Source organism: Brassica napus, chromosome A8, assembly GCF_020379485.1.
Source record: "Brassica napus cultivar Da-Ae chromosome A8, Da-Ae, whole genome shotgun sequence".
NCBI lineage: Eukaryota > Viridiplantae > Streptophyta > Magnoliopsida > Brassicales > Brassicaceae > Brassica > Brassica napus.
In genome coordinates this window covers 8,334,984-8,353,473 of record NC_063441.1, presented here as the reverse complement: position 1 = coordinate 8,353,473, position 18,490 = coordinate 8,334,984, and the positions used below count along the sequence as shown (strand labels likewise).

Genomic DNA, 18,490 nt, shown 5'->3' with positions numbered 1-18,490 from the left:
GCTCGCCTTCAAAGTGTGACCTTGTCCAATGCCTAGGATCGATCTTCTCAAGATAATCCCAACAGCGCTTATCTGTAAGTTTGATCTCCGCGTAAAGTCTCTTAAAGTGGGATACCTTGAATACCTCCGCTGCCCTGCCAACCATTTGCTTCTGATTCCTTTTCTTGAATTTTGCGTCGACGTTTCTCTGTAGGTGTACGAGGCAGCACCCATGGTGTGAAAGAGGATACCACTTATCTTTAGCAACACATATTTGACTTGCTCTATCAGACACGATAGCTAAATCGGAGCCATCTTCTACGATCTCTTTCAGCTTCTCAAAAAACCAACTCCAAGACTCATTTGTTTCATTGTCTACAACAGCAAACGCTATAGGGAATACCTGATAATTGGCATCTTGCCCACTTGCAGTTAGTAAACACCCTTTGTACTTCCCAAACATATGAGTACCATCCACCACAATAACCTTCCGTAGATGCTTCCACCCGTCAATGCAAGCTTTCAGCGCCATGAACGCGTACTTAAACCTTGTCCGACCCTTATCATCTTTTTCAGTTTTGATATCAGTAATGGACCCAGGATTTGCATACTTTACAACATAAAAATATTTCGGCAGGAGCTTGTAAGAGCTCTCTTCAGTTCCTTGTGCAGCCACAGTTGCTAACTCTTTTGCTTTCCAACATTTCCAATATGTGGCCGTAAACAAGAACTCAGTCCGGAGCATCTCGGGTAATTCAGATGCGTGCGGTCCAGCTTGGAGCCTTTCATACTTCGATCTCATTAGTGCAGCTATTACTTTCAACGTCGCATGTTTCTTATATTGCGCTTTAGCATCAGATGTGCAGACATGCTTCAGTTGCCACTTCCTCACCTGATATGCCGAAGATTCCCCCAATTGCTTAGCCATAACATAAAATTTGCAGTTTTTATCAATGCATTTCGCTGCGACGTAGTTAAACGCATGTTTGTGGAACTTGAACCTGAACACCTGCTTTAAGGCATAAATGTGCAAACTGATCTTGAATTCTTGCTTGCTACTGAATAGTTTTCCAGTGTACATATCAGCATCTGCTAGAGTGAAGTCAATATCATCGACGGTATAGTCGTTAACTGCTTCGTTGTTAGACGAAGATTCTACATCCTCAAATCCATATAGCTCAACGGCTCTAACGGATTTCATGATTGATTCGTCATCAGTCTTATCCTTTTCACGACGTCTTCTTGCGTCTTCCTCACGGCTTCGAGACTGAGGTACCGGTTCGATAAAGTTGTTATCCTCGTCTTCTCTTACCAGGGTTTCATGTGTCTGACCACCCGAAACACACTGAGGTACCGGTTCGACAAAGTCGTCATCCTCGTCTTCTCCATCCGGAGTTTCATGTGTCTGACCACCCGAAACACACATAGGTACCGGTTCGACAAAGTCGTCATCCTCGTATACTCCATCAGAGGTATCATGTGTCGGTCTAGACGAAACACATTGAGGGACCTGCCCAACGAAATCATCACTGTCGTCAACTTCCCGAGTATGCATGTTGAACGGCTTTGGAGGAGTCTGGAGAACCAACATTTGGGAGTTGTTGTCCAAACTTGGGTCCTCTTCTTGATTTGGATCTGAATGATTCTCAGTGTCGGCCACTTGATCACTTGACTTGACACCTAAATTGTTACTTGCTTCTTCAATATTCTCCATCGAAATCCTAGATGAGCCTATGTAATCTCTACCCTCATCTACGTAATCTTTGAAAGTTGATGGTGGGTTTGCGGTATGCTGTTTGTTTGTAGATGGACCACTGCCTTTGTTTGAAGAAGGATTAGTTCGTCCACTCCTCATTTTAGTCATCACCTCACCACGTACACCTCCATATGTTACGTTCGTTCGACAACCACCACCTACCCCTCCATCATCATCCTTATCATCGTCCCATTCGCAATTTCGTCCAACAAAATCATGCCATAAATTGTAATCATAATCCTCATCGTCGTCATCTTCGCCTTCCCCTAACGCAGCATCTTCAGCCGTGTCCACTTTATTTTGAACTTCACATGTAGTTCCATCCACTTCACGCATCCCAAAACCATTTGAGGCATAAACTGCTTCAATTTCCGCAACTCCCATCAGAATTATTTCATCTTCGGTCAAATCAGTCTCACCGTCATTAACTTCATTCCGGGTGTGCACATCAGCAGACGTACTCCCAACTTGCATTTCGTTGCTGCTGGCAACTTCTTTGGACTTCAAAAGATTCTCCATTGGCCTCATATAAAGGATTTTCCCATCTACTTCCTCTTTGAATGTGACAAATACGTTGATGTACTTGTCCACCTTACGTGCCGAAGTGAACAAGTCGAAATCCTTGTCGTTGGAAATTTGAACAGGAGCTTCTCTTTCACCAACAGCACAAGATCCGTGTTCACGAAGCCAATATGACATCTCAACGGCAACAGACGTTCCAACTAGACCGTATGACTCAAGAATGGCCCGCTTCAAGGCTTCAACAGAAGTTATCAACTTCGCATAGACAGCCCTCCCCATACGGTCGCTATCAAGTTTAAAATCCCAGTCACCAATGTCGTACATAATCCACCGTCCAGAGATTACAACGATGTATGAATCGTGAACACCTACGAAAAATAGAACATAAATTAATTTAAAAATTCAATGTGCTAATCAGAAGCAATAAATATAGTTTCGTACAAAAAAACACCTGAATTCCGAACACCCTCAAATCTGTAATAAATGATTTCAGCCATAACTATAATGTCATAAATGCAATGGTGTACGGCTTATATATGATTTACCTTCGATGCTAGATACAGAACACCCACCATCCGCCATACCCTTTCCTCCCTCACCATATCGGATGCAGCTCATGCCTCTGTGTGTAAAATTCGCAGCCTCAAGTTCCCGAGTTCGGTAGCCTTTTTTACTCATCAACAAGGAGACAGGCAAAGAGATAGGGTTCGTACGTTTTTGTATTAAATAATTAATATTTGCCCTGTTTTTAATTAATAAATTAAAGTAAAACACATGTTTTTCAAAGTCACCAGTCATTAATGGCCATTCGTCCACCTTGGAGCTGTTGTTTCCCGCGAGAAATCATCACATATAAGGCTTTCAAGTTTTGGGGTCAAATAGCCCAAAAACGAAGCCCAATACCATGTTTCCTTCTGAAATTAAAATAATATAATATTAAAATCGTCTCTTACACGCACATCCGGCGCGCGTGTGTCGGTTTTCCAGAGACAAGTTTTTCTGGGCAAAAAAGTTAAAACTGTCCACTTTTTCTTCTCTCCCCTACTAGATTACCCAACAACCTAATTAAAACATGGACTTGCCCAAATTTCTAATTCAAACTTGAAAGTTTGCCCTATCTTCTAAATTTCCCTTGATTTTTTTATACTCTATCCAGTCTTGTGTGTACAAAGTTGAGCGTCAAAGAATGAGTCTTCGTTTTATGACATCTTTTTCAAGTTGACTTATTCCCCAATATACGTTTTTCGAATCCACTTAATAATAAAATATAGTTAACACCGTACAACAGGATCATTCAAAATTAAGTAAACAATTTATTTAGCATTCAGAATTCCTAAAATATTAAGCAAAATTTAATAAAGACTTTTCTGGAATCAAACTCAAAACTTCCATGATTATATATAAGATTTCAAAATGAGTATAACCTCTTCTACATGCAGCTCTCAAGAGTGAGGCAATGCACATAGTCGTCACGACAGCCAACAAAAATCCGGCCACCAATCATCACTGGTGAAGAGAAAATGTCTGCCTGCAACTCCAACTTTGCTATTTCTCCTACTTTTGATTCATGTGAATCTCTGCTGAGACTAGCTCTCACGCGAAGGACATGAACTCTTCCCGAGCTAGAGCATACAGACACCAACCTAGAAAACATATGTACCATCATCATATATCCATGATGATTAAATACATTCATATGTGCTTAGATTCATATACCTGTCTGATCCAAGGAGCTGATGCGATTCAAAATGCAGATTCTCATCGATGTATGCAGATGCCGTGATCGGGTCACCGATATTGTATTCCCACAGATGACACCCGGACTCCTGCAGTAGCAAATTTACACAAAATAGTCATGACTCGTGATACTGAAGAATTGAGACCTGACGAGTACCATAACAACTAATACTCATGAACGTCCCTATCAATGTCCTTGTGGAATATAGCGAGACATCATGATATAGTTGTACTTGCTTGGAACTAAAGTCTATCGCACTACTTAAAAAAAGCACATCTCTCTCACAAAATAAAAAAAAACAGTAGACAGCAACAAGTGAAGTATATTAACGTCCAAAGAAAATAGGCAAGTACCGGTTCTAGTGAATAAACACTTCCATTTCTACAGCACACGAGCACCTGCAGAAAAATAGACGTGTAGTCAACAAGGATAGATTGTAGCTGTCCTTAAGAAGCAAGTGATTACATGAATTAACACACAGAATTTACCACAAAAAAAAAATACCTGAGAAGGAAGCACATATGACATGCAAGGCCCAGCAAATATGGGCCCGCCAGTCCTATACTGCATCAAAGTAATAACTGAGTAGTTGGACAACTGCGAGAAGACCAAAAGAAATTGCCAGGAACAAAAGATGCCTATACGACCATCATTCAGTATCTCCTAGATAGCATAAGAACCAAAGAAACGCTATATGATATCACTGAAAGGCACTAAGATCAAGTTATACACACACCTTCCAAATAATAGTTCCAGACGGACTTATTGCGACAACTTGGCCGTCAACCAAGCAGCAAATAACTGCGACAGAAAATAGAGAATAACAGTGATGCTGAAATCAAGGATATATAATGAGGATTTAAATAGAAAAAGCAAAAGAAAAGCATACATACCGCTTCGGCTTGATGGGATAATGGACAGGGAACCAAAAGTCGGTGCATCTAGTTCAAGTACCCACAAGGTGTGAAATGGGAAATCCTGCATTTGCTAACATTATCTGAATAAAAAAATTCCATCTCCAAGTTTGATCGATAAACAACAGACTCTTTTCTAGATCCAAGTAAAATGTAATGCAGAACAGATAAGCTAAACATTTCTATTGAGTAAGGCAGACCAGATTATTTGGTAGTGAACAATTACTCCAAGGAATATTTTGTAGATCTGACCTGCCCTATTCATATCATACATACAATAAAAATAAGGCAAATGAAATTCGTCATCAAATACTGTCCCTTTTCAAGTAACAACACATACGGCTTTAGCTAAGGTTATGGATCCCAAGGCACATACCTTTATTGATACAGCTGTCACGCGGCCACTTGTAGAAGCCACATAAAGTGAACTATGACCCTGGGTGAAGCAACCACTAAAGATGAATTAGGTGAGATCAATAGAACTCGTAATCATTAAAGATGATGTGCTTTTAGCTTTGGACAGGCAACTATTGCATAACCATGTGGAACGAGTAGTTTAAGACTTCACCTCATCAATTATAGGTGACGCAAATATGCTCCCACCACACTGCAGCTTATAAACACAGCGTTGGCTCCTATAGTCAAGGGCATAGAGAGTGTGGTCATGTGATCCGCACCTGCATGAATCGAGCAAAAATTAAGATTGGTGGTTGATAACTTTTAGAAGAACTTTGGCAAAATACAGTCTACAGAACGAAATAAAACTTTTAAGCAAACACATTTTTTACTTCAGTCGCTGCTCCTGATAATTATTTCCAAACTCGTATTAGTTTCCATTACAATTTTCAAGTAGCTAACAGGATAATATATGAAACAAGAAGAGCATAATAAACCATTGGTAACCATGAAAGTATGAATGTAAGGTCTACATAATGAAATAAAGCTTTTTTAAGTAAACACATAGTGAGATAAAACAGTAACAGAAAGGGTCATCAATCGTAGTACCATATCAGTTGTGAAGATGTGTGCACCACAGGTTGGCACTTTATCTTCATCGAAAAAGGAAAGCATAGTGTGTTAAGTCAGCTAAACCATCTAAGAACAACTTCTAGAAATGAGAAAGTATATGACACAGAAATTAAAGTTACAAGTATATAAACAAAGTATAAATCTAAGAAATATACTTGTAGCTTGGATTATACCTCACCACCTGCTTGGAATGTCCAACATAAGCTTCCAGTTGAGAAATCTAAGAAATATAATTTTCCTTTGTAGCATCCAATAACGACCTAGCATTGGAGATGTCCCCAAAACTGTTCAACTGAATTATATAGGATACAGCGAGCAATACAAAAGACTAACCTGAGAAAAGTCACCAACTACCATGGCTGAACCTTCGATCCTTCCTTCTAAAATGGTCTCCCAACAGATCGAACCACTAGTTAGCACAGTAAAGTGTATCATTTGTTAGAAGTCCAGCCTAAGAATTTAAACCCAAATCATCTCATTTTCTAACTATATCCAGTAATGCGTTGATATCGAAAATTAAAGATGCATACCTATTTGCATCGATGCAGAAAAATTTACGTGAATGAGACCCAATAAATAGATAAGTTTTGGAATGCTTCAACACAACCAGGGGCGAGGCATCTACACAAGACTCCATATGAACTTTCCATAGCTCTTGAATAGAGACCATTTGGTTCCTTGGCAACTCCACCGACCAGTTTTCTCGGTTTCCCCCTTCGTTACCACACGAGTTTAGATAATGTACATTGTTGCACCGACTGAATGCACACTGCATTTCAGAATATCCTGAATCCCATGATATTTTATCTTTCATGCTTTTGGAAGAGAACTGATCTGAATCAATTTTCAATCGCTTTGCAGAGACGCTGTTCTCACACTGCATTCTTGAAGGTCTACTAACCAACTCATTACTATCCTCAATCTCTGTCTTGTGGTCTGGCTTCTGAATGGTGTTGTGTTGCATATCTTCTCTTAACTTGCCTTTCTTCTCGGACATACAGATCACAAGCTTGGACGGACTTCGAAATTGGTAGATCAATCTCATATCAATACCAAGACTATGAGAAAGATGCGCTGCGGCTAAAGAGTCTCCACCAATGGCAAAGAAATCATCATCATCTGAAACATCTTTGACCATTAAAGCATCACAAACGGCCTGTACCAGAAGATCAAGAAATTATATATTTTCGTTTGTATAGTCAATCAAGGATAATGCCATAAACGCTCAAACAAATATTGAAATTCAAAGTTTATGTACAAACAGGATGAAAGCTTTCACACCTTTTTAATAGTATCCAGTAGACTATCAGTTTCATTGATATGCATCATATCTTCACCATGACTTCTACTTCTAGGACATTTCAACCTTGCTAGTGCTTCATAATCAACTTTCCCACTTGAAGTACTTGGCAGTGACTCCACCAAAACAAAATGGTTAGGAATCATCACCGAGGGAAGTTTTTCTCTCATCCCATTTCTGATAGAATATATGACATCTTCATCAGACTTGGTTTCCTTGTTCAGTACTAAAAAGGCATCAAGTGAAGCAAGCTCTGTCTGATCTCTGTTAAGTATAACAACAGCTTCAGTAACATATGGATTTAGTTCTAGAGTTGTTTCAATCTCTTCAAGGGACAGGCGTTGTCCATTGACTTTAACAGTTCGATCCCTTCTTCCAATAAAAACCAAATCACCACTAGAAAGCTTTCGGCCGTAATCACCAGTTCTATAATAAAGCTGACTTCCACAATCACTGGTTAAATGATTGCAGAGTGAGGTATTATGCAGCATCACGTAGCTTTGGGACTCTATCGAGGAATGCAGGTATCCTTGAGAAAGACAGAGACCACCAACACATATTTCTCCCTCACACGGTTTATCTTCATCACCAAGAAGTAAAATTTTGCAATTGGAAATCGGCTTGCCAATAGGAACACTACCGATCTTCTCGGTCTCTAAGAGTTTTGGCAAGCCACTGCAGTCAAAATAAGTGCAGTCCCCTGATACCTACACAATGAAAGGCTAATCGATACACAATCAATGTCTGTGAAGTGCTGCAAGAGAATGTGGAAAGGATAATATCAGAACTCTAACCAGCTAGCTACAACCAGTTACCCTCAGCCTAAATATCAAACAAGCAGAACAACGAAGTCTTCAAATTATATAACATCTTTCTAACACCTTTGAAACCATTAACACAAGTCTGGTAGAACAACTATCCGGCACTGCTAAAAAAAATTTTTAAAGTATACAAAAGCTTAAGAAGAACCTTGAGATTAAATCATAATAAGCATATTTTCTCACCTCTGTACTCCCATATAGGTTCAGAAAACATGTTTCCGGAAGTAGCGTGTGAAGTGAATCCCACAGGCTCAGAGGAAAGGTTTCGCCACTTAAAACTACCAGCTTCAGGCAACTTTGGAGCTTATTATGTCCACGATGTTGTAAAGTAGGTAGAATAGCTCTGACCATCGATGGGACAGCTACGAGCCTACTGATAGAATACGCCTATCAACATGGATAAAAAAAATATTTTACGACCATTACACGAATGGAAACAAAAAGTAATACAATGAAAGATAAAGCAGTTTAAATCTAATGAAAGAAACCTTAACTTAAACAACAAACAAGAGAAGCTATAACTGTTCTTTATCATGACAACGATTTACTTTGCTCCAACTAATAAATATAGTAACGCTATATGCTGTTCTTAAGGATAAATCATGACTATAGTGGAGTTAAATATAAGAAACTAGAAAGCTATCATGATGCAACATAGCATCCAATGGATTTATCATCACAACGATTAAGATTAAGATACAGTGGGACTCTCTGCATTGTTTATTGCTTTGAGTTACGTATTTGATCCCCAATATGCAACCTAGTGAAGATGCTTAAACCAACTTTTCGACTTGTAAATGGAATATTAGAAACAGAAAAACGAGAAACGACAAAGATTATCTATAAAAAAAATACTTTGATTAGAAAAAAAAAAACAGGGATCTCAACAGTCAACAGCATGACACCTGGAAAAGGTGGTTGTATATTCATATCCAAACAAAAGGAAGCATAACTATTACCTCCAGAAAATCAATGATGGATATCATATTCTGTTTAAGGAGAGTAAAAGGAGGAATGACTAATGGGGTGGAATTGAGAGTAGCGCCAAGAAACTCCTGCAAATGATCAATAAAACCAACTGAAGACTTGAAAGCGAATTGCTGCTCTCCAACAACAGGATAGTGCTCTTGCATCCACATGAAACGGTTTAAAAGTCCTTCGGAGATCAAAGGACAGAAGTTTCAGATATTCACTTTTCACGTAAAAAAAGAAGATGAGAAACGAAAACTATAGATGAATTTATCCAAATTATCTACAAAAAGAAAAGTAAAAAACTACTACCATTAGTTATTTTCTAGTACAATGAATAGAAACATGAATAACAGAATAATCACAACAAACCTAACCTTGCTCAGTGCCACATATTCCTTTAGGCTTTCCAGTAGATCCCGAAGTGTAGATGAGATAACAAAACTTCCTTTGCCTCTCTTTCTTGCAAGGCCAAGCAAGGGTTGAGCGGGGAGCAGCTTCAGCACTCAACCTCTCACTCATGGAAAAGAACAACACAGGGTGGTGGGCGCTGCTTTGAGCAAGCCAGTGCGATCTGCAAAGCGGCTCACACCCGAACTGATCGAAAGAAGAGCCGCAGGCGATAACAAGAGCAACATTCGAAGAGGAAAGAATGGACGAGACCCTATCTCTCGGCCAAGAAGGATCTAAAGGCAAAAAGGCTTCTCCAATCCTCAAAACAGAAAGCACAGAGATTATGTATTCAGCTGAAGGCGGCATGTATAAGGCCAACACCTTTGGGATGTATACACCTGACTCAGCGAGCTTATCTGTACCTGGAGATGATTGTTGTGGAGTGATGAGGTGAGGATCGTTGTGGACTGGAGCATCGAGAATGCGACGGAGACGAAGGCTGAGAGAATCGACGGATGAAGATAGGTCGGCGAAGGTGAAAGTTGTGTCACCGTCGTGAACAGGTCGAGGAGAATCCGACATGAACCTGGCCGAGGAATGAGTGACGGCGACTTTGTGAGGGTTAGAGGAGGCTGCATCGGCGAATTTGTGAGAAATGCAGCAGCAATTGCTCATCGGAAAGCTGTTTTGGGATTTCTCAGAGAAACTCGGACTAAAATCTGAAATGGAGCAAATGGCCAAAAACAAGTCTCAGGCATCCTAAAAAAATTTACATGGACCAAGTAGAAGAAAATTACCATTTTGCCTTTAATGATGGCTTAAAATGAACCATTAGATCAGATCATCTGTTTTATAATATGAGCCGTTAGATCTTCGGAAGAAAAGAAATAAGATAATTACAATAATACCATTAATGAAATTCATCTTAGCCGTCGGATCTTTTCTCTGTGTCGTCCGATCTTTCATTAAATCTCTCCTTCTCTCGCCTGGGTCCCACCATAAATTTAACCATTCTTCTTCTTCTTCTTTTTCATTTCACCTTCAACCAAAACAAAAATTCATTACATTCACCACCCAAAGCTATCTTCTTCAACTCTTCATCCACAAACATTTACATATGTTTCTTAAGGTCTTTCTACAGCTTATGACACCGTAAAACAGCACTTGTGCGTCGTCCTTGGTTCTGAAATCGCTTGGTAAGTGTATACTCTCACCCTCTATTTTTCACTCACTCTTCTATGTCTCTCTTTATTTTTCTAATGTTTTATGTTTCAGTTTAGTCACATAATATGTATGTTAACATTATGAGTCAGATTCTAAGGTTTAATATAATGTTGTTAAAGTATGAAAGATGATATTGTAGAATAAATCATTTTTGTGTATGGTACAACTGGTACAACTTTTGCCTTTGTATCAAACAATACATGTGATACTGGTATAATTGGTTCAACTATGTCTTATTTACCAAGTTAGTGATACTGATATATCTAGTACAACTATTCAGGTTCTAAAATTGATATATTCCATTGGATATTCTATATGGAAAAAAACAATTATCTGGCCAAATTGGTAAGTATTTAGATAAGTTTCTTTTTATTTGTGATAATTTTTTTTTTTTTGAAGTTTTTGCACCATCTCATAAGATTTGCCTGATCTACCTTATATTTTTAAGGTTTGTTAACTTCTTTGTCCACATAATTTTTAGAAAACATACATGGAATGTATTTTAACAAAATTGATGATTTCATTTTGTTGGAGCAAAGACATGTACACATAAAGAAGTGGTACAACTAAGGTAAGTTTAAGTTTTATGTGGTACAACTAGTTTTTTCGATTTCAGTGCCAAAGTACAACTATGTACAAACCGATACAACTCAAAAACTAGTACAACTGTGTACAAACCGGCACAACTCAAATACTAGTACAACTATGTTATTTCGTCTTGTATTGTGCATGAAGTTTTAATGTGTATCATATTTTAAACATTATGGTTGAACTACATGTTAATATGTTGCTTTAGTTGTATCAGTTCTACTAAAATAATCGGCGATGCATATAAATTACATCAATTCATTTAATCATTGATGTAAAAATATAAATTATTTGCATCAATTCATTTTACACAAAGTTAGTATCAATTTTAAGAAGTTATTCAAAAATATGTAACATTTACAACTGCTGATTTATATCATTTACTAATTAAATGTAATTTAAAAAGTTATTTTATTAAACTGATTTATTTTGGTAAATAATTCTTAATCAATATTTTTACTGATTATTTGTTGCAAATTTTTTTTCTTTCTAATATCTATTATATTATCTTGATAAACAAACTAAAATATTACAATTGTTGATAAGAATTGTATTAATACATCAAGATTAAAATGATTATTTGCAAAAAAAACACAAAAATCATATATCAAACCCAATATTTTTCTTCTTTCCGATGACTCGCGTTTTTAGAGCAATGGCTGAAGAATTTTTTGGCTCCGCATCTAGCTTTTTTGCCTCGAGACCAAAAAAATGAAGATGATTTTTTTTTCGAATATCGTACAACTAGTATAACTAGTACAACTTATAAACATATCAATTCCAAATCAAATATTATTAAAAATATACTATTCATATATTTGACACATGCAGGCAAGAGAGATTAGTCCAGTTAATTGTAAAGTTATACTAGTTATACACGTTCTAATTATATTAGTTATACTAGTTATATTTGTTGTATTAGTTATTCACGTTCTAGTTGTACGAGTTATACTAGTTTCAGTTATACCAGTTATACTAGTTTCAGTTGTATTAGTAATACTCTGTGTTTTTCATTGTCGGAAATTTTGTACATTGAACACGAGATTCAATTTTATATAAGAGAAAATGGATTGAGAAAGATGGAGAATTGATCGATTCGGGATAATAATGAAATTTCATAAAATTTGAAGAAATTTTTGATTTTGATTTGGATAATGAGATGAAGAAATTTTGATTAAAAAAATTAAAATATGGGTTCTTAACATTATGAGTCAGGATTGATTATGGAATAGATGAAATTGAGTAACAAAGGAGAAATCAGGTGGATGTTACATGATTTTAGTTTGATTTTGAAGAAATAGTAATGGAAGATGAAGATGAAAATCGTGAGAGGGATGATGTTTGAGAAAGAGAGTTTTTGGGGATTTAGGGATCCGAATTGAGTAGGATCGGGTTAGTGGGTTAGGATAATGAGTGGTTGGGTTAGTAAATAAGTAGAACTTTCTAGTCTTCATGGTCTTTTCTTCTTATTTTTGATTTAATTTTAATTTATTTTTAAAATAAAAAGGCAAGAGGTCCATATGAGATTATTTTAACCCCTTGTGGTCCATTACAGCATTTGTTCCGAGAAACTCGTCAAGTTTTTACTGATTGGACTCGGAAGTCAGAAGTTTGGTGGAACTATGGATTGAATACCGAAAAAATAACAAATACTCCTCCTTTAAAGATGTACATTTTAAGATTTTCGCACTTATTAAAACAAATATATCACATTTTGTTACCAATAAATTATTTTCAGTTAATAGTTATTCTCTATAAATTTTAACTAATATAATTTTAATAAACACAATTATATTTTTTTAAGTTTATAATTTGCAATTAATTTATGCATTAGAAATGTAAAAAATGTATCTTCTTGAACAAATTTTTTTCTAAAATATATATTTTTTAAGAAACGGAGGAAGTATGTTTTTTAAAATGACAAATATGTTTTTCAAAATAACAAAAAAAAAGAAATTAATTTTGTAAAGAATTTTGGTTGATTAATGAATTACGGTTTTTTGTTTGGCTAGTGAATGCAATTTCCATTAAATTATTCTCTCTTTTTTCCAATCCCTAAATTTTCGTTTATTTGAATAAAGATTATAAAGTCGTGAGATATAATTTTACATAAGTTGTTATTATGTCCATTCATTTATCTACGGATGGATGCAGTGTTTTGAAACCTGATCCGGACTCGCGGTTAAACCAGTAAACTCCGTGACCCAGAAAAAAATTAGGTTTATGTTTTGTGAAAAATCTAATATTTAGAAACCCGTAAAAATTCGCAAAACCCCACTAAAACCCGTAACCAAATGCCGGTTTAACCACCAGTTAAACCAATAAATAACTTTTATTTTTTTAGTTTTTAATTATGGTTTATATTTTAAGTTTCCAACCAAGAAGTTAGGTGTTGACATAAAAAAGAAGTTATGTTTTTCCTTTTTAGTTTTATTTGTGATTTTAGATTTTAATGAAGATTTTACTATGTCATCTGAAGAAAATGAAGTGAACGACTGATGTGATTTGGTGTTAATTTATTTTTGTTATTGACAATTTATTACAATGATCTTTTACTTTTGGTTTATTTTGGATTTGAAGTTTAATTTATTATTCATATTAGATATTTAAATATTTATGAATTTTATGTCTTGATTTTTTTAGATGTTATAATTCTTATCTTGTTACAGAAATTTTAAATAGTTTAAACTATTTTTTGATATTTTGTATGTCAAATAAAAATAAAAATATAAAAACTAAAGTTAAGTATCGTCTAAAAACATAAAATATATACATATCCAGACTATTATTTTATGTTTTAAAAAATATTTAGAAAATATTAAATTTTAGTTTCTATATTTTTATTTTCATAGCTAATATATTATTATATAATAAAATTAATTCATTTATTAATCTACGGTTCATCCGCGGTCGATCCAGTGATCCAGCGACCCGATAAGTTATCCGGTACAGTGTCAAGGTCGGGTTTAAAAACATTGGACGGATGATACACCATCCTAATACTTAATTTTTTCGATGGTTACACCTTTGCGTACGTTTTTTTTAATTTCCAAATCGCATGACTCAGGTTTATTGCTTCTAATAACAGCTATGTGATGCCACATTGATACCAATTAATTCGTATCAATTTATTTGATCAAATGTAACATTTGCGTTGATCTTGATTTGTATAGAAAAACTTTAGCGTAGAAACGATTTTTCCATATATATCATTATCACCAATTAAAATTTGGCATAAATACTAGTTACTCAGCTTATATTTGCTATTTCGCCCTGCTTCCGTCTTGATTTTTTAAGTAGTCGTCGTTATCAAGTCGAGTATCAAGTAATACTTGCAAGTATAAATGTAACAAGTATGAAAAAAAATTATTACTCGGTTTGTATTACTCGTTACTTGCCTATAGACATTTTTGTTGTAATGAAAAGCAAAAGATATCCGTTTATCGAGTTATTGATGTTTCTGATCATTTTCTTGTTTACAATATGCACAAATATTTGAATTAGAATATTTTCCATATTATTCTAACAGTATAAACAAAATAAAATATAAATTTATTTATAGTAGAGTATCATTTTTGAGGAAGTATTCGAAATAACAAATACTCATTTTTAGTAAGTCAAATACAAGTATGAATTTATATTATTCTTACAAGACAAATCAAATATCAAATATACCAAAAAATGAAAAGTATCCAACTTGTGTTCATCCCAAGAAGTTTGTTTAATAAACTAAAAGTGTTAAAAACACATATGTGACACTTGTGCTGATTTCACGCACACACAAATTATAAGGAAAAAAGTGTCCAATTTTGAAACAGATTATCAGAATGCCTGCAATACGTCAGGTCCCGTCCAGCACCATGTGACGCCTAAAGCCCAACAACTTTAAATCCTTTAATAAAATATATAGCCTATAAAAATGTAAAAGTATAAAATCAAAGCCACCACTTCCGTAACACAAGTTATACAGCACCAACTACTACACCATTGCCTATTTAGTTAAACTGTTGCCCCTAAAATATAAGTATAACATAATTTTGGAACCTAAAGCAAAGGTTTTATTCGTTTTAGCTCAGGACCGGCCTTATCATACAAATTAACTCAAGCTATGCCTTTGCCGCTTACTAATACTTGTATGCTTTCAATAAATAAAGAAAATTTACAAAGAATACACTCACTATATGTGCTTACCATTTCCATTAATATCTTGTTGACAAGTGATGCATAACGAATTTTTATTCAAAAATGATGTAAGCCATCTATATCTCTTCTTTTCCCTTTGTTGAGTTTCATCTATTTCCTTTCTTCAAGATCTAATTTTCTCAATATTTCTTGACATGATTCTCATCTCTAAAAGCTTTTCGATAAAAGGGAACTCTGCATTTCATGATGCACTTGAGATCGTTCAAGTTGCCTTTGAGGATCTCAACGACCTAATTTTAAGACAAAATATCAAAACAAAGGTGATATCTTTACTTGTTATACAAGACAGTTTGGTTGAATATGTACCTGACTCATCCCAGGCCTCTCTAAAGATGACTCTTGGATTGATAACGAAGCAGCCAAAAGCACAAGCTTAATCTGGGTCCATTCATATTCGCCCGCTAAAGATGGATCAATTAGCTCTCTAATTTTGTTCTTCTTCATCAATGGTTTAGCCTGAGAAACAAACACTAATGAACTATAAGAACAGATGTGGAATTGCAACTCTCACAATTATATTGGCTCTCTAGGACTAACCCATAGAACAAGACTTTGCTTGGAGTAGTCAAGAGCTCGTCGTCCAGTAACAAGTTCTAGTAAAAGTACACCCAAGGCGAATACATCAGTCTTTTCATCTACTATCCCATGTGTTAAGTACTCAGGAGCAAGATATCTGAAAGAAATAAAGATAAACCATGTCTGAACAATTATCCCAAGGAAGCATATATATGCTTAATGCACAGACTCACCCAAATGTGCCCTCAAATTTGGAAACTATATGGTGTGTCCAATGTTCAGGTAGCCACTTCGCAAGCCCAAAGTCGCATATCTAACACAAAAAGACATTTTAAGAACTGAAAATAAATATAATAAGTATCTACTGTACCTGAGGCAAAAAATCATGCGTGAGAAGAATGTTTGCGGCTTTGATATCTCTGTGAATAATTCTCCTGTGACATCCACTGTGAAGATACACCAAGCCCTCTGCAACTCCCAAAGCTATTTTGTACCTGATGCTCCATTTCATCTTCTCCTTTGAGCCTATCACATCATCAAACAATTAATTATTTTAATTTTTGAATACAAAAGGCATGCAAGGGTAGTGATGGAGGAAGAGGGTTTACTATAAAGCATAGAAGCTAAGCTCCCATGAGGTGACAACTCAAGAACAAGGTGCATTCCTCCTTCGACACCATAGCCTAAAAGCTTCGCTATATTTGGATGGTTAACATGTGCCATTATACCCATCTCTGATAGAAAATCTACAATGATCTCTTCGCTGTTTCCACGCATAAGCCGTTTTATGGCTACCATTTGTCCATTTGAAAACTTCCCCTTGTAAACTTCAGCATAACCTCCTTTTCCAATTAGATTATCTGCCCAATTTCAAAAAAACAAAAATATTTACCTACAACTAATGGTCAAACTTATTTTAGTTATGGCTTCATAACTAGACTAAGAATAATCATAATACGAAATTCTAATTTTCTTAAAAAACAACAAGAATCCTAACATCGTATGACATATATATATACCTGGAGCGAAATTGTTGGTGGCAATTTTGAGATCAGAAAAAGAAAAGATTCTTCGAGGAGAGTGTGCAAGAACGGGAGAATCACTGGAGGAGCCAAATCTGAGACTGTCTCTCAAGCTACTGCATCTTCTCAATGAGCTTGTAACGGCATTGTTGTACTGAAACGGGACCTTCAGATTCTCTAGCGATTTTTTGGACGTGCTTCTTAGAAGATGAACAACCCTGCGGAAACGGGAGGAGGAGGAGGAAGGGTTCTTATTGGTTGTTGTAGTCTGGGAGCTTTCGAATTCTTCGGTTCTGAAGAACTCTTCGAGAACTCCTGTCGGGGAATTCGAGTCTGAAACTTTCATCATCTGAGAACTGAGAGGAAGATGACAAAAACGGTTTTTGAATTTAGACAGACACATTCATCATTTAATTTGAAACTTCAAGCGGCCTTTTTCTGTTTAATAAAAGGGAAAAGTCTTTTTATTTTATCTTTTAAAAGGAAAATTTTATTTATTTATTTCTTCTTTTATAATATTTAAAGGAAGAAAAGATCGAACATGGAAATTTTCCAAGCAAAGTTATGATGAAATATCTTGTCAGTTAATACATTTTCCATGAAATAAATACTAAAAAGTAAATTTTGTTCCAATTTTCGAATAAAAACTGACAAATTTCTTTTATGATCATTGAAAATACTGCTCCTCTCAATTTGAGAGAGGGATTTGAAAATTCTGATTTTAGGTTTTCAAATATATCAAGAAAAGTAAATTTTTAGCTTTGTTTTTGTTAATAGATTCTACAACCTATTTTAATATTCTAGTCTATATTTTAATTTAACTTATTCTTAAATACAAAAAGCGTAGAAGAAGGACTTAGTGAATCAATAAAGGCATCTCTAAATCCGTATATTTTTATTTTAAAATAGAGTTTAGAGTTTGTTCAAAAAAAAAAAGTTTAGAGTAAAATTGTTTCAATAGAACTATATTTTTTACTTTATAATAGAGTGAAAAAATATATTTACTCTAAATATAGAGTTTTTTGTTTTTTATTTTTCATTCTATTTTTTACTCTACAATAGAATACTATTAGAGTAAAAAATAGAGGAAACTACTAGAGATGGTCGAAATCAACATCAATAAAAATTAGTTTTGGTAATAGACAATAAGAAAATAGATTTTAGCGAGAAAAAAAAACAAGACAAAGTAGAGGACATCTTGCTACAAAGAACAAGTCAGAAACACACCTAGTCTATTTCTCAGATCTACCATCTACGGGCTTTTGTCCATGCCGAAGACTGTAACTGTTCTAACGCCCGTCTACAGAATGTTCGGTGTTTTGATAATATTAATATAAATATTTATTTAAAATATATAAATAAATGGAGAATCTATAAGAATAAGAAAAGATATCAGCTTACCATGCGAGAAGAGAAACTGAAGAACATGTGAAACTCAATAAATTCAGAGAGGGGAAATGGTAGAGAGAAGGTACTATCACTTCAGTTACAATAAACCATCGCTTTCTCACCAGAA

The 18,490-nt window shown here is 35.3% G+C and overlaps 2 protein-coding genes across 12 annotated transcripts; both read right to left on the bottom strand.

Moving 5' to 3' along the window:
- Positions 1 to 3,493: 3,493 nt before the first annotated feature.
- Positions 3,494 to 10,520, bottom strand: LOC106418964 (putative acyl-activating enzyme 19). Of its 7 annotated transcripts, none has more exons than XM_048738566.1 (17): positions 9,406 to 10,514; positions 9,019 to 9,215; positions 8,243 to 8,446; positions 7,220 to 7,945; positions 6,469 to 7,094; positions 6,272 to 6,347; positions 6,112 to 6,198; positions 5,915 to 5,958; positions 5,478 to 5,586; positions 5,286 to 5,345; positions 5,110 to 5,166; positions 4,889 to 4,973; positions 4,732 to 4,796; positions 4,500 to 4,559; positions 4,349 to 4,393; positions 3,974 to 4,083; positions 3,494 to 3,900 (listed from the first exon to the last, which is right to left on the bottom strand). In XM_048738566.1, the coding sequence occupies exons 1-17, from the start codon at positions 10,094 to 10,096 to the stop codon at positions 3,687 to 3,689; spliced, it is 3,456 nt and encodes a 1,151-aa protein (XP_048594523.1). In that variant the 5' UTR covers positions 10,097 to 10,514; the 3' UTR covers positions 3,494 to 3,686. The 7 variants fall into 7 exon arrangements, 3 of the variants coding, with proteins under 3 accessions (XP_048594523.1, XP_048594524.1, XP_048594525.1); XR_007315640.1 differs by having other exon boundaries at positions 3,769 to 3,900; positions 4,500 to 4,554; positions 9,406 to 10,520; XM_048738567.1 differs by lacking the exon at positions 5,110 to 5,166 and having other exon boundaries at positions 9,406 to 10,506.
- Positions 10,521 to 14,831: 4,311 nt separating this feature from the next.
- On the bottom strand, positions 14,832 to 18,490 carry LOC106418860 (receptor-like cytosolic serine/threonine-protein kinase RBK2). 5 transcript variants are annotated; one of them, XM_013859602.3, is made up of 9 exons: positions 18,376 to 18,456; positions 18,202 to 18,274; positions 16,972 to 17,330; positions 16,561 to 16,812; positions 16,323 to 16,477; positions 16,186 to 16,265; positions 15,974 to 16,109; positions 15,743 to 15,892; positions 15,255 to 15,666 (listed from the first exon to the last, which is right to left on the bottom strand). In XM_013859602.3, the coding sequence occupies exons 3-9, from the start codon at positions 17,321 to 17,323 to the stop codon at positions 15,556 to 15,558; spliced, it is 1,236 nt and encodes a 411-aa protein (XP_013715056.2). In that variant the 5' UTR covers positions 17,324 to 17,330; positions 18,202 to 18,274; positions 18,376 to 18,456; the 3' UTR covers positions 15,255 to 15,555. The 5 variants fall into 5 exon arrangements, 4 of the variants coding, with proteins under 4 accessions (XP_013715056.2, XP_013715057.2, XP_022545585.2 ...); XR_001283761.3 differs by lacking the exons at positions 18,202 to 18,274; positions 18,376 to 18,456 and adding an exon at positions 14,832 to 15,102 and having other exon boundaries at positions 15,425 to 15,666; positions 16,972 to 17,989; XM_013859603.3 differs by lacking the exon at positions 18,202 to 18,274 and having other exon boundaries at positions 18,376 to 18,490.

Bases quoted from the DNA above. Each gene is read 5' to 3' on its own strand.
- LOC106418860 (XM_013859601.3), bottom strand. From the start codon at position 17,377: ATGTGTCTGTCTAAATTCAAAAACCGTTTTTGTCATCTTCCTCTCAGT. The intron at 16,110-16,185 runs GTGAGTCTGTGC...TATTTCTTTCAG, and splicing joins AAATTTGAGGGCACATTTGG to ATATCTTGCTCCTGAGTACT. The intron at 15,667-15,742 runs GTACATATTCAA...TCTTAAAATTAG, and splicing joins AGAGGCCTGGGATGAGTCAG to GTCGTTGAGATCCTCAAAGG.
- LOC106418964 (XM_048738566.1), bottom strand. From the start codon at position 10,096: ATGAGCAATTGCTGCTGCATTTCTCACAAATTCGCCGATGCAGCCTCC. The intron at 5,959-6,111 runs GTATAATCCAAG...TTTTCGATGAAG, and splicing joins CATTCCAAGCAGGTGGTGAG to ATAAAGTGCCAACCTGTGGT. The intron at 5,346-5,477 runs GTGAAGTCTTAA...TGCTTCACCCAG, and splicing joins CGTCACCTATAATTGATGAG to GGTCATAGTTCACTTTATGT.